Genomic DNA, 15,208 nt, shown 5'->3' with positions numbered 1-15,208 from the left:
AACTCTAACATCAGAAACATCTTTTTATTCCAGCTCTAAGCAATGAAATAAAAATGAGAAACGCCTCTCATTTTATTCAGAGGAATCGCTGTTCAGAAATGTAAAGCAAGCAGCAGATCTCACTACATTATGTCATAAATAATGATCATGAAATTTAAGAGCGACTGTTACGATGTAATGATTCTAGTTGAATCTTAGTCATCATCATAAATGTCAAACGGTGAACATTAGGAAAACCGTATTTGTCACGGAGGATAAACTATATTTTATGGAGCTTTTAGTAATGATACCTTTACAAATGGAGCTCATATTCAAATGCATTGTGAAGCCTGACACATACAGTGGTTTCAATTAATTTTTTGTGTTTCCTATCCTTTACTGTAGATAAATTAATTCAACATTAGTGATCTGAAAATAAGTTGCACTTTAAAGACAACAGTATAAACCTATAAAAACGTAATCCAAAGTGCTTGTTCTCTTACAAGCAAATGGTCAGACTGACATGCTACTGCTGCACTACTATATACAGGTACGTGCTCTGATCTGGACTTCATGCCGCAGGATTAGGTTATTATCCTCTGCTGAAGGGATGAAATAAGAGTCATTAAAGAAACAAATGTGATCTTTCAACTCATAAAGCAGAATGGAAGCGCTGACATCAGTTAACCCGCCATTTTTCATTATAAAGACATGCAGGAAAGTGCAGTGAACGTGGATCATGTAAGTGGAGGTCAGTGAAAGTTCCCCCGTATCATTTCAGTTTCCATACACCATGAAGTAGAACTGTTGTACAGGCAGAAAAAGATGGAATCAGTAATTCATTTCATGCTTGGCAGAGCATATAGGCACCTCTCTGTGATTAAAGATAGCTAATTGTTCTGTTTGGAATGACCTTCACGATTTAGCATTTACTGTGCAGTTTGGTAGCTTTGGGGTGTGGAGCATCCAAACATCGCCTCTGTGCTATGAAATCAGTCTCACAATGGATTCAAACTAGGGGGTAATGTTAATGTTCCTAAACTTTCATTTTTAACTTTGATTCTTGCTGTAACGGTCTGAAGATATCCAATGCGGATAAAACAACTTGGAGTGGCAAAAAAATACTGAAAATGAACGGGACTGTAACACATGAACTGCATAAATACCACAGGAGGAGTGACTCGCATCCACACTGACAAACACACACGCTCACATTCAGAGAAAATGAAGTGTATTTTTTCACTGTTCCAAAGTAGTTCATTCTTTGACACACAGTTTACAGTAACTTTGTCTCACCCCATACTGGCTGCTCTTTTTTTTTTCTTAAATAATTCATTTCTGAGGTTTCTGCCTCCTCACCAATAGAATGGAGCTGAATGGAATTTTCTTTAATGACTTTACAGAAAATATTTCTTTGCTTAAAAAAGTAGTTCCAATTGGATTATTTTACCGTGAGGACTGTGGATCATCCAGATTGACATGGATAATATATATATATTTTAAATATGCATGTTTTTGTGACAATCTTGTGTGCATGACAAACAAAATCAGGCACAAATCTCAGAGACAAATCAACCTCTGGACAAATGAAACCACAACTAAATGCATGGCTACATACCATGACAGGTTTTTACTATAACTTGAGTATTAATAAATAAATAACACAGTAATTGGCTCAAAATAAGATGAAAACCTCTCAGCCGGCTTCAATGACATACTGTTTTATTTTGAATGATTCTCCAACTTAACCACAACTGTCCATCTGAACACCGCTCCTAATCTTAGTCCAAAACTTGCTGTCGTCTGTTTTCCATGACATGTGGGCTTAGCAACAGATATCAAAGCAATATTGAAAACAAATCCAACAACTTAGGTTTTTTCCTTTTTTTTTTTTTTTTTTTTTACAATAGAAACTTTATGAGTGACGTTTGCATCCTCACAAACACAAAATGATGAGGAAAAAACAAAAATAAAATCAAAGATGAAACCAACGAGGACAGCTTTAACATCGATTGGTGCGGACACGTTGTGGTAACAATGTGGACAGGCCAGTCCAGTGAGTGTGTGACCGCACAGTGTCGGCCAACGCTTCAAAAACACACACTTGTGCACACACACGCACACGCACACGCACACACACACACACACACACACACACACACACACACACACACACACACACACACACACACACACAGATTAAATGAACTGAATGATTTCATTCGGGTTTTGTATGTAACGGTATGTGTGAGCTAACGTCTCGACATCTTAGACTGCAGTCCTTTTTAGTGAGCCGTTTCTCAGGTTGAGTTTTTGAAAATTAGCTGGTGGCCAGTCTTCCCTAGAGAGGTCTTCTGAGCTTTTCTCCACCTGCCCCTGTTGTGAAAACAAGGGCAGGAGGAGAAATTTCAACTTAAAAATGGACAATACTGAAGAAGTTTAAACTGAACAGCTATCATAAGGGCTACACTAAACCTAGACGTTGCTCTCACAAAACAAAAACGTGGATTCTGATTTCTAAACTTGCGATGGGAGGCAGTAACTTGGCTTTGAAGCAATAGTTTAACATTTTGATTTAGGTAAATACGCTTATTTGCTTCTTGCAGAGTCAGATGAGAAGATCGATACAACTTTTATTGGTCTGTTAAATGTCAAGTTACTGCCACAAGTTGATTTTCTTAGTTTAGCACAAAGACTGGAATAAGGAATAAGCTCCACTTGGCCAGATTTTAGTCCAGCACATTAACCAGGTGAAACCACAATCTCTCATTCTGGTTTTTTTTTTAAACAGATATAATGTGTTACTTAGGTGTTAATTTGAAGCTGACTAGATGTTTCACTGTTTCTGGTCTTAAAGGTGGAATCAGTGATTCAAATCCAACACTATTTTTATGAAAGTCACTGTTTATCTCCTCACAGTCCACTTAGATCCACAGTGCTGACTCTGTAAATGGGAAATCAACAAAGTGGCTCAGACTGATCCACACAACACTATTCCATCATGTCCCGTGCATGTTGTTGCTCATGTACAGAAGAGTGGGGAAGGGAAGAGAGCTGGCAGGAAGGGGGGGCAGTGGGAGTGAGCAGCAGCATAAATCTGACATGTTCCATCTAAAGCCCTTTTCAGACATGGGCTACGTAACGACACAGGCTTCATCAATCTGGTAAAGTGATGGCATTCTGTCGTTCAGGCATAAGTCACTTTTACAATTACACTCCTTACAGCTTCATTCAGATATACCCACAACAGCGACAGAGAGCTAAAGTACCTAGCGATATTTGTCAGAGATTGGACAGTACATCACATGATATGATGCATAATAATGCACTAATAATCAGAAGACTCCAAGTCTGCTTTGTGACAAATGGCAGCTCACCTCTTCTGAAGTAAAGCACACAATGTGACTTCCCATTAGATCCTTTTAGACTTCTCCATGTCTTTACAATTACATGATTTAATACAGCTACTTTTGCCGTTTCATGAGCTTCTGTCTTGATTCCGAGATGCTAATATGAATCTTTCTGCTGCCTGATGCAGGTTTTAGCCAACTATAACCTCAGAGGTGGCAGCTGGAAGCAACAAAATAAACTCCTGTTAACATTCAGCCAAAATCTGGGTTATATTTATAATTGATGAATCTCATTAATCTGGAAGAGTCTGCCTTCATTGCAGTAAAGGTTTATTTTTATGGGCATTCCAGTTTGTAATAGATGTAAAAATGTAGGTTAACGTTCATGGGAAGGTGTCTTGTGTTTTAGTTTTTTTTCCACACTTAATGTCTTTTGCACTCTCTGCAATGTTTTTGGACTAATATTGGTGTTGAAATGTGGAAAAAGCTTCCCCCAAATCGTTTTCTGTTCTTGAGACGGCATGTAGTTCAGACTTGTGCTGTGTTCAAAGTGACACAGAAATGTTACTGGGTCCAACCTAGTGAAACTGCAATTTCGACTTTTATCGAAAAGTGACTAAGATGCCATTTCATGACATGAAGCCAACAAATTCAGAAGCCATCATATTAGCAGAAAGGAGAGCCTGTCTGAAAGTGTTCTAACCAGCTGACATCACCAACCTTTCTCCAGTATCACAGACTCCACCTTTGATGCTAAAATGAGCTAACCTGCTGCTGGTTGTAGCCTCATATTTAATAGACATTCTGATATCAATCTTTTCATCCAACGTACAATCAGAAAGCATATATTTTCCAAAATGCTCGACTATTCCTTTAGCAGACACACACGAGATTGGTACTTGTCATTGCTTACTACTGATTTTACTTCTTCTCTATATGGTGGGGGATGGGTGAAAACGGGGACCACGTCAAGAAAAGTTCCAAATGTCTGGCATGTATCCACCTCCTCTTGTGCTGTAATAAAAGTCCGGTTCAGGAGTGGATATCCTCTCCTCATCCTCAACAGAATCCAGTCTCTGTGAGCCTCCAAAGCACAGGGCCAGGAGAAAAAGTTTCACTCCTTTGGCTTCACATTAAAATCCAAAAGGTAACTCATAAAGAGTCTATTCAAACAGCATTAAATCCACTACATGCATCTGTTGCTCCATAGTCTTTAAAATCAACAGTTGTGGGGCTTTACTTAGGTTCCTTGGCATAAAATCCATCCATTGGAATCACAGGTTTTGCCCCGGTGCTCTGTTGTGTTGAACAGGGCAACAGATTCATAAAACACAGCTCAAAGTGTGTGGTGTACTCAATGCAGCACAAGTAATTTTAGTCACATTATGCTGTTCAGTGTGTTCAAAAGCTTAATACTCAGAGGGTGTGTTTTTTTTCTTTTTTTAAAACCAGTCAAATCCTTGGCCGATTCAGGCCACCCAAAACAGCACTAGGACAAAGTGCAAGCACACTGAATGTTTTCTTAACTGGACAAAGTGGAAAAGGTCATTTGGGCAAACTCAACTCGTGTGACAGAAGTTCCCACTGATTCCACAGAAACAGAAACAAGGAAAATCCTGACATCATAGCCAATATGAATACTAAATGTAAACACACACACACACACACAGACAACAGGCAATCAGTGTCATATTCATTCAAATGCAAATGTGTATCTAAGCTGCATGTTGATTTTGTCCCTGTCGATAAACAGACTCTTTATGTGGTGCAGCACAGTAACAACGTCCAATTTTCACTAGTTTGCATTTAAGCAGAAGTTGGAGTCACGGCGCAAAAAACGGAACATTTTCACATCTATCGCAACATAATGTGAGCTTTGCCTTGAGGAGAAAGTCCCTACAGATGTATTTCGATTTTTCTTTATTTGACTCTTTTCTACCAAAAAGAAAACAACTTGAAGAACCTTAATCGGGACCAACAGCAGCACTCAGTCACGTGTTAACGCTAGCAGTGAGATTGGAGACTTTCAGAGCATTCTTGGCCCTCTAATAACACCAAGTGATATAGAAAGTAAGAAAAGGAGGTGGAGATGAGGAGCAGTTTGTGTCTTAAGATTCTCTTTGACTGGCTTTTCTCTCTCAGTGAAAGTCTATTGAGGCCCTGAGGTTTAAGAGGCAGAGAGAGGTGCAGGAGGCGACGTGAGAAAAAGAGTCTTCTACTTGTTCACCCCCTAACCAAAGGACGTTGCTTTGGGGGAGGCGATCATGAGGGAGACGTTGTGATGGACACTACTGAAAGTGTCCCCCAAGAGGGTGAAGTCACGGCAGAGCCTGTGTTTGCAAGTTTTGCAAGTTTAAGTTGATTGCATCAAAGTCGAACAGACAGGCGTGAGGGACAGAGATATTCTGCTATGGGACGCACTGAATGACAAAGACAGGACAAGCTGGACAGCTCATCGACTGGTTAATGAGCCAAACAGCTAAAGTGTCCCAATGCCAGACTGTCTGAGCCATCCCAGAAAATACAGGAGACAAGTCAGGGAGGACAGTGTCAACCAAATAAACATAGAAAAACAACAAGGAAAGACACAGTGGATAGATCCAATCTTACAATCCGACATGACTGGCCAGACCGCGAGCCAACCGGCTACAGTGGGGTTCAAGAGACCACCACGAGAACAATTTGTTTTCATCATTTATCAGAACTAAGAAAATGCTTACTCAGAGAGTGGTTATAAATAAATAATGCATTATTCAGAACTGATACAAGTATCGGTTGTATCTTTGGGAAGTGCAGCTCAGTAAATGAAATACTGACGTAGTGGAAGATTTAGCCTGACCTTCAACACGGCATGATTCAAATACGAACATATAGAAGCTCCCGTTGCACAGTATACATCATAACGGCCTTTAATGGAGCCAACGTCCTGACTGTTTCTGTTGGTACTCGTAAGTCAACAGACAATGTAAAGCAATTTGGAGCCTCATTGTTTTCTGCAGTAAATCGCAGACTGGAAAGACTTTCGTAAAACCAAACTGTTGTCATTCAGACCTTTACCATCTGAATACCAATGAACAACGCATAAATGTTGCAATAAAACCAAGCCGTGCCTGCATAAAGAATATGAAGCCAGCTCCAGCTGACAAACAGGTAAAAGAAAATAAACTGCAGAAGTGACCAAACTATTCCATTTAAAGTCTAATGGCTGACCTGAACAATACAGATGTTTCAGTGATGAAGACTGAAGAAATTAAATAAAAATGGTTAACTTCACGACTGCAACCAAACAACTTAAAGCAAGTGAGGATTTGGTTGCACAAGAGAGTTACAAAAACAGGAATTAAAAGCTAGAGTTGAATACAGTCATGTAAATATTCAGGCGTGGGGATATTTTGCTTTGTCTAGAGTCAGTAACTTACACTGACTCTGCAGAAGCACGTTATCATCATCATCATCGTGGATCCTCGAATTCTTCAGTGGAGCATTTCAAAACTTATCAAAAACACTCCCAGGTGCTCTGAAACAATGCTGGAATAATTCAACTTTGAAACTCTGCAAAACATTTGATGCCAGACAGAGTGCAAAGCTGTAATTAAGGCAAATGGTGGAAACGCCAAATTCTGACTTTCAGTGAAAACAGTACCAACGAACTTCTGCTGAAAAGCTATGTAACAGCGTCTGAGAACTATTATTTGACCAAACACTAAGTATTAGTTTAATAAATGATGAAAAGTTTTTGGCAGTAGACTTCTGACCCCACTGTATGTGCAAACACACACACACACACACACACACACACGCACGCACGCACACTGAAAAAAAGAAGGACAGTGGCGAGGGAGTTGGCAGGGAAGATTTATCATCCAGATCATCATGAGTCTTCGTTGCCAGAGTCGTCCTGGTTGTCGTAACGTCTGGTGGACGTTCCGCCGTCCTCCACAGCACTCATCCCGCCGGCTTCACCTACAGACTCCATCTCGCTCTCGTCTTCGTCCTCGTCCTCCTCCTCCATGTCGTCGTCGTAGAGGTCGTCGTAGAGAAGGTCTGAACTGCTGTCCTGAGAGGGAACCCTGGTCTGGACGCAGTACTCCGCCAATGTGGTTGGCACCTTGACGCCATCGCGCTCAGCGTCCGCTGCTGTTGACATAACTTGCTTCCTGCCGGCAAATCAGAAACAAGTTCAAGTTGGTATTCGAGCATTTGCCAGATTGAGAAAATTATTGCACTGGTGCACATTCCAAGTTGTTGTTCACATTACATACTATGCAACCTTGTATATTCTCCGGTAACTAATTTGCGCATTCCTCCACACAGGAAATATTTCTCCTACTTTTTTTTAGTTATAAACCCCATACACATTGCTTCTGATTTACCTTGTTCCACCTAATGCCTACAACTTGCAACCCTTTTAATCTACATATTACTGTTTATTGTTATGTACTAAAACAAGTCAAATTCCTTGAATGCGAACACTTAGTAGGCAATAAAACCTCTCTCATTCTGATCTGATTCTGATAAAGTACACTTGTTTGAAGTTATTACAACGTACAACCGTCTGTACATGAACAAAACGTTACCTGATTATCTCTGCATACTCTTTATCCTTGCCTTTGCTGTCCCTCCATTTACGGAACATAACAGAGGCATCCACATTGGCTGGAGAGAACGTGTTGGGCTCATTGAGCAGAGAGATCACACTAAGCAGGATGGTCCTGACCAGAAAAGAACACAGACACAAAATGATTACACTCTGATATCGCATCCTGTCATCAAAGAAAAGCACTTTTTTCAAACTTCACAAGCTTCATGCCAGCTCAGACAGAGGTGCTACCTCACCTCTTTCCTCTTGTGGCTCAATTACACACTGCACCCAATCTGCTTAGGTTTTCAAACACAGACTCAGCACTTTACCTCAACTCTGTGAATAATGCTGACATGCTAACTATAGAAGAAAGACTCATAAACAGTGTCTTCTTTAGATGTAACACAGAACAAAGGAACAGTAAAAGTTGTATGTATCAGACGACCTTTCATGTTTTTTGTTGCAGACGCTCAGGAACAGTTATTAATGGGTCACACCAAAAATTTAGCATGTAAAAACAACGTATCCATTTTATTGCACAAATTTGTCGTCACACGGCATATACATTACCCATAATGCAACTCAACCACATTAGTAATTCAGATGTGTAGCTTTTGCTCTAATGGCAGCTAATTTAGCCTCAAGCAGAGATGTAGTGCTGATAATAAAAGTTTACTAAGTTCACTTCTTTCTGATTTATTCATTTTCAAATTTGCAGTATTCAGGCCCCAACAGAGCCGCCATGTGACATCACTTGAGATGCTTAATGCAACTTTTTTCAGGCTAACAGTAGTAGTACTCTCCAAGACCTGTAAACTGAACTTATTATGTAAAAAATAAGTAAAGTTCCCCTTTAACCCTCAGCTTTATCATCAACATTCAGTTTCAGTTACATTTATTGTACTATAAAATGACAAATTACAGCTATGAACAGGCAAATAAGACAGCACATTTATGTTACAGAATACATGTAAGCTTATACAGAAAATGGAAAAACAAATTACCTGACGTTCTGGGTGGGATTCCACCTTTCAGAGGGCAGTTCGCCGCTCTGTGGGTCATCAACAGGAGGGTGCAGGATGGAGATGCACACATCTCCGTTCTGAAAGGAGACCAAAACACACTGGATAACATCTGTGATGTAAACATGAAGGTGTCTGAATGTTTAGAATCTCCCTGTGGTATTATATAACATCCATCCATCCATCCATCCTCTATACACCGCTTTATCCTCACTAGGGTCGCGGGGGTGCTGGAGCCTATCCCAGCTGACTCGGGCGAAGGCAGGGGACACCCTGGACTGGTCGCCAGTCTGTCGCAGGGCTACATACACAAACAAACAATCACTCTCGCATTCACACCTATGGGCAATTTAGAGTAACCAATTAACCTCAGCATATTTTTGGACTGTGGGAGGAAGCCGGAGTGCCCGGAGAAAACCCACGCATGCACAGGGAGAACATGCAAACTCCATGCAGAAAGATCCCAGGCCCACCCCGGGATTTGAACCAGGATCTTCTTGCTGCAAGGCAAAAGTGCTAACCACTACTCCACTCTGCAGCCCATTATCTAACATGTAAAAACTAATCATTGTGTGTCAAAGTTACTTTTTTGTTGTTTTTTTTGGCATGAAAGATGAAAATGACAAACACACAACATTTTACCTCATAAATGTTGGGGTGCCACATCTTAGTGAGGAAGCGAAAGGTTGGTGGGGAGTACGGGTAGTCGACTGGGAACTTGATGTGAGCCTGCAAGAACATGCACAGGTTGACAGTCAGAACATTTCACAGACAACCAAGCTTGACCAAAGTTATAAGGTTCAGGCCTTTGAATCTATGGGGGTCTCAGATTGAGGGAAAGGCAGAATGTGCCAAAACATAACTCAAATAAATATATCTGTAAAATATATAATAGATCATTTTGCTGGCCTTACAAACTAATTTTTTCCTTTAGGTTTTGAAGTGAAACTGTGTCAAAAATGAACCAACTTGCCCATGCAAGTTGCTATTAGCTTCCTTTTGACATTGAGGAACCAGGAATGTAAGATATTTAAAAACAGATCTTGATAGAATGAATTTAGTCCACACTGCAGTCATACTACAGTGTGCATCCTGCTAACTCCCCAAATCAAACTATAATGCTGCATTAAATAATAACCTCTCTTCTGACTGAATTGTCTAACCTCACAAGTTCACCAATAGCAGGTATTTAATCACAAAGTAGCTTCCTGTAACCTTTCATTTGAAACATGTCACAACACAGAAATCACACATCCAGCCATACTTACAATCACACTAATATGTTTTATAAGCACCAGACATGAGATAACATAACATTAGGTGCTTCTGGATCTGTGTTGGCTTTCCAAAGTGTTGTGCAATTATCTGGGTGAAAGGCTTGTAGGCCTGGGTGTGTGTAACACCACCCCAGCTAACACTACTTGCCAGTCAGATAGGACTATCACTACTCTACAACGAGTCATTCCACTACTGTAGCCGTGGGACATTAAAAACACAGATGTCATGTTGCGCTGGCAAAAGTTTCACTGCATAATGCCCTTCTAAAGCTATTTTAAGAGCTACTTTTTCAGATGTGCAAAAGTAGGTAACAGATTAGTGTTAAATGAAATAGAAGTTAGAAAGTCTAATGTTTGGTTATGTAGCTATCTTATCTACTCTATGAGCCATTGACATAATTCATTTCTAATGTCTTCCTTGAGAATACTTGAAAAAACAGCCGCCTTTAGTTGCTTGGCTCATTTTAGTCTCCTTTTTTCAGCAGGTATAATGATCATTATGGTTCAGTACTGGTGGCTGCCTTGGCCAGTCTAATGCTTTCCACTGATAAAAGCTTTGGCTGCAGAAGCAGTGCGTTTGGGGTCATTGTCTTGTTGCAAGATGAAGGTGTTGCCAATGAGATTGGAAGAATTGCTTTGTAAACAGCCAAACAAAATTTGCCTGTGCGTTTCTGAATTTATCCTGCTCCTCCATCATTTTTAAATATGAGTGATCCAGTAAATTAAAACAGCCATATATGCCAAGGCCTGACACAACCCTATTGTTTCACTAAAGCAGTGGAATGGTTTAGATCAGCTTCAGTCTTCCTCCTAACTTCTAACTTGTTTATTAAGCTTTGCTCCAGAATACTTTTCACTTGTCGATTTATTGTGTTTTGCTGACAAGAGGTTTGTATCTTGTGGTTCAGCCTGTAGATAACTTACTTTTACACATAAAAGTGAGGCCAGTGAACACACCGCAGTCATTTCTGTAAAATGGTAATACATCTCTGAAGGCTATTCGATAAAAGTTGATAATCACTCCTTGTATTTCATTCTCCTTCGGAGTTCAAACCCCTTTCTCTGGACTTTTGGTGAGTACTGTACATACACCAAAACACCTCATCCCTGTTTATAGATTGGATGTTCTTTATAGGCATTATGGAGGATGTTTTTTTTGTTTAATTTGTCTGATTCACATAAAATGAATATACTGACCTTTAGTGGACTTGTATGTATGGTCTCTAAAAGAATAAAAAATAAAAAAAATAACTGTGGACATGGCAGGACCTGAAAAACATCAGCCAATCAATGCGCTCGGACCGAGGCGTTTGGTTTGCTCCCTTTCCTGTCAATCAAAAATCTTCCGGCTCAGGCCTAGTTACGTAGATTACGTACGCCTTGGACTTATGTGTTTTCTGTATGAGTTGCTTTGGTATAGCTTCGTAGTTAGCTGGCGACTTGTTTTGCTCATCTTTTTTACATAATGGCAGATAAAGATCCAGGGGGACCCAGCCGTAAAAGACAACTTCACGAGTGCTACGGAAGTTTCTGGAGGGGGGCGTTTCTTCGTAAATGTTAAGAGGGGGGAGGTTAGAGGGGGGGTGAGGGAGAGGTTGTTTGTGTGCATGCGCATGCTACGTTCAAAGTCGTAGGAAATTAAATCTCCTCTAATGCCTTTAATGCCCCAGGAGTCACACAGGGTTCAGCAGCAGAAACAAAGTTACACAAATACCTTCATCAATCACTTCCACCGATTCTTCATTAAATGAAGGTCAGTTGTACTCACATTAAGTATCACAATCAAGGTACGCCTCTCTGTGGTAAACCACACTCTACAAGTCATTTATTAATGTAATTATATGGAAGTCAGTGGTGCAGAGGTGAGCACTAGTTGTTTTAAAGCAAGTAGGTCAGTGTTGGCAGAGTGAGGCCTCTGTGTTAATAAGTTACATATCTCTTTGAAAGACATGCAGGTTGGGTGATTTAAGGTTGGCGATCTGATCAGAGTTAACTCCAAGTTACAGCACCTAATATCTCCCTGCTTTGCTGTTACTCCTGAGGTTTCTCCTACTTTAGTGCGTATCGGGGATCCGAGCCCAATGTCTAAAGATATATAAGATGAAACAAACATAGAAAGCAGCAGGACAAAACAAATTTGTGACTTAAGATAAACAAAATTGATTTGAGTAAACCCAATAATAGATAACACTCTAAAGGCAGAATCAACATGGGCCAGCTGAAAGAGCAGACTACAGCAATACCTGCTGTGTATTATTTTGGCCTTCCTGGTGGCGTCATCTGCACGGCCCCAGCTTGAAAGCGGGCTCTCGCTGCACTACATTTTTGGAACATTTTACAGAATAAGTAACATTAAAGAAAAGAAGATGAGTCTAATCATGCCCCTCTCTCTTAGTCCTTCTCTGTGGTGCCATCTATATCGGTCTCATCGCTAAAAATAGCTATCTGAAGCACAACCATTGCAGAGTGAGGAGGGTGTCGGCTGGGCAAGGGGAATTAAGGGGACACAGAGGGGTAACTGAAAATTATTCAACTATAGAAATGGCTGTCTTAAAAAAATCTTGTTGACTTATAGGTTTTAGAAGTGCAGGAGTATTTAGTGTGACACTTTGAGTAGGAGTAGGGTGACTGTAAAGTGAACTACCTGGCTGTTTTCAGATCTGTATGTCTTACTTAGGAAGTAAATTTCACCAATAGCGCAGTTGGACTACACACACAAATATGTAATCTCCTGCTGCTGAATTTACTGTATAATGGCTTCACAAAGCAAACATGATGCCCTGCTTTGACTTTTCTGAATACATGTTCTGGTAAAAGTTTGTCCCACCTTAAAGTAGCCGCCCTCATACAGGGTATTCGGGGGTCCGAAGATGGCCACTTCCCAGTTGTAGAGGTCAGACTCCTCCACCAGAGTGATGCGGAAACCCTCCACCGGCTGCTCCTGCAGAGACTTCAGCTCCATCATCAGGGCCTTCTGGGAACTAGGGGTTGCCTGGTGGGCCATGTTAGTTCCACTCCTGACATAAGTAGCCATAGATCAGTCAAAGGTGATTACAGAGTGGACAGAAATATTACCATCCCAAAAACAGACAAGACTCCACTCAAATTCCAGATATTCCTCAGTTCACAATCTGACTCTGCAGCACACAATCTCTTGGCTGTTGTTAGTATTGACATGAGTATTTCTAGAAAACGCTGGGGGAAAAATGCAACAGCAAACCCGATTAGATAACATTCCTGCTGGTAAACTGAACGCAACAGAAAAAAAATTCAAACACAAACAGGATATGTGGCCTGCCAAGCTAGCTTAGGTCAGTGCTTTAGTTCGCAGGCCCTTTATGGGGAAGAAGCAAAGTTAACAGAAAGTGTTTACCTCCGTCTCCTGGCACTGTAATGTGTGTTCGTGTCGTTACAGCTGAGAAGTGGAGGGTAAACTCATTGGCTGTCCATGCTAACCTGGCTATGTCTTGACAAAGAGACAGGGACAGGAGCAGTGGATTTTCTGCTAAAGCCTATGGCTGGTCCTCGTGTTGTGTTTCCGAAATTCTTTGTGTGCCAGTGTTGACAGTTGACATGGAGCAAGTATAATGTAAGTCACGGTCTCCTGTGGATCATTCTTGGGCTCAGAAGAGGAGTCTCGCTCTCCCTGCCATCTCTCCGTGCTGCTGATTCGGTTCGGACAGGCGCTCAGCTGATCCCTGCTTGTTTATATTTGTTTATCTGCTCTCTGGCAGTCTCAACTTCTCCACACGTCAGCTAAACCCTACCGAGCAACTTCGTTCAAATGAAGCAGATTTCTGCTCTCTGCCGGCCCCTCCAGCACAGCTGCAAAGGAAAAGACTGAGAAATACGAGCCTACGGTCGCAAAAACGACAGTAAGTGAAAGGTTTACACTCGCGAATTACAGTGGATTTAATCGATTTTTATTTTCCTCCCATCGATGCTTCCGGCTATCATTGCGCGTGTCTGCGGAACGTAAAGCGCGTACTGTATGAACGTAACGTGCGCGCTCTCGATGCTGGGAAAAATCCTTCTATTTCAACCATAACTACATGCACATGACACATTTATAAATAAACATAACCGTAGCATAAACATAACCGCAGCACTTCAAAACACGTTAAAGTGTATCTTGAAATGTGAATATATTCATTTACGTTGCAATTACATAGAACACTTAAATGTATATAACACGATTTTACATTTTTAACAAACCAAACTCAGCACTTCAAAGCACATGTATACATTTTAAATGTTAATATATTTTGTTCAAGTTTCACTGATATATTTAGGTATATATTATATTTACATGCATAACACAACTTTAGATTTAGACACGCATAACCTTTAGAAACCCACAAACACAAATGTATCTACCGTCTATATTTCAGTTTGTATCTCGTTTGTGAATACCTCTAATATCAATAACTTAAAAAAGTCTGACAATAATTTGACCATCTGTTGCTTTAATTTCATGAACACATATTAGATCAGACCCATCACTTTGCTTGATTTTCAAGTAATTTATAAGTCATTGTATTTCCCCTGTATAGTGAAAAATAATGGATGTGTCATGTGTGCTGTATCTAGTTAGCTAGTTAATTAGTTAGTAGTAAATTTATAAAAATTAATTATTTTTAAAATAGTTTGAATGAGTGTATCTAAGTAATAAATTGTCAACAGCGTAACCTAAAACTAGGGATGGGAATTTCGACTAAATTCCCCACTGACTAGTCTCAAATTTTATTTGCGACTAGTCGACTAGTCAATAGACCCTTTAATGACCCACGTCACGAATGACGTCACAGCTTTAGCTGGAGGCAAAAAGGAAGCCCACGGCCGTGACCGAAAGGCGAAAGACTGAGGGACTAGGCTCTATCAACTTTTCTAAAATGTCGTCCTGCTGTGTTTTTGGATGCCAGAATATGAGGAATGACATTGGCGAACGCAAATTAAAGTTTTATAGGATTCCACTGAACACTCGTGCTCAGAGGGAAC

The 15,208-nt window shown here is 40.5% G+C and overlaps 1 protein-coding gene across 1 annotated transcript; it reads right to left on the bottom strand.

Annotated features, from left to right (window-relative positions):
• Nucleotides 1-1,684: 1,684 nt before the first annotated feature.
• ube2r2 (ubiquitin-conjugating enzyme E2R 2) lies at nucleotides 1,685-14,198 on the bottom strand. The gene is made up of 6 exons (XM_022200768.2): nucleotides 13,584-14,198; nucleotides 13,038-13,227; nucleotides 9,576-9,662; nucleotides 8,916-9,013; nucleotides 7,907-8,041; nucleotides 1,685-7,486 (listed from the first exon to the last, which is right to left on the bottom strand). Exons 2-6 carry the CDS (start codon nucleotides 13,212-13,214, stop codon nucleotides 7,201-7,203), a joined length of 783 nt encoding a protein of 260 aa, XP_022056460.1. The 5' UTR covers nucleotides 13,215-13,227; nucleotides 13,584-14,198; the 3' UTR covers nucleotides 1,685-7,200.
• Nucleotides 14,199-15,208: the final 1,010 nt, after the last annotated feature.

This window comes from Acanthochromis polyacanthus, chromosome 5 (genome assembly GCF_021347895.1).
Source record: "Acanthochromis polyacanthus isolate Apoly-LR-REF ecotype Palm Island chromosome 5, KAUST_Apoly_ChrSc, whole genome shotgun sequence".
Classification (NCBI taxonomy): Eukaryota; Metazoa; Chordata; class Actinopteri; family Pomacentridae; genus Acanthochromis; species Acanthochromis polyacanthus.
This window is presented reverse-complemented; position numbering and strand designations above follow the sequence as displayed.

Excerpts from the sequence above, each read along its gene's own strand:
- ube2r2 (XM_022200768.2), bottom strand. The coding sequence starts at position 13,214 with ATGGCCCACCAGGCAACCCCTAGTTCCCAGAAGGCCCTGATGATGGAG. Across the intron at positions 9,014-9,575 it reads GGCACCCCAACATTTATGAG|AACGGAGATGTGTGCATCTC; the intron begins GTAAAATGTTGT and ends GTCTCCTTTCAG. Across the intron at positions 8,042-8,915 it reads AATCCCACCCAGAACGTCAG|GACCATCCTGCTTAGTGTGA; the intron begins GTAATTTGTTTT and ends TTTTCTGGTCAG.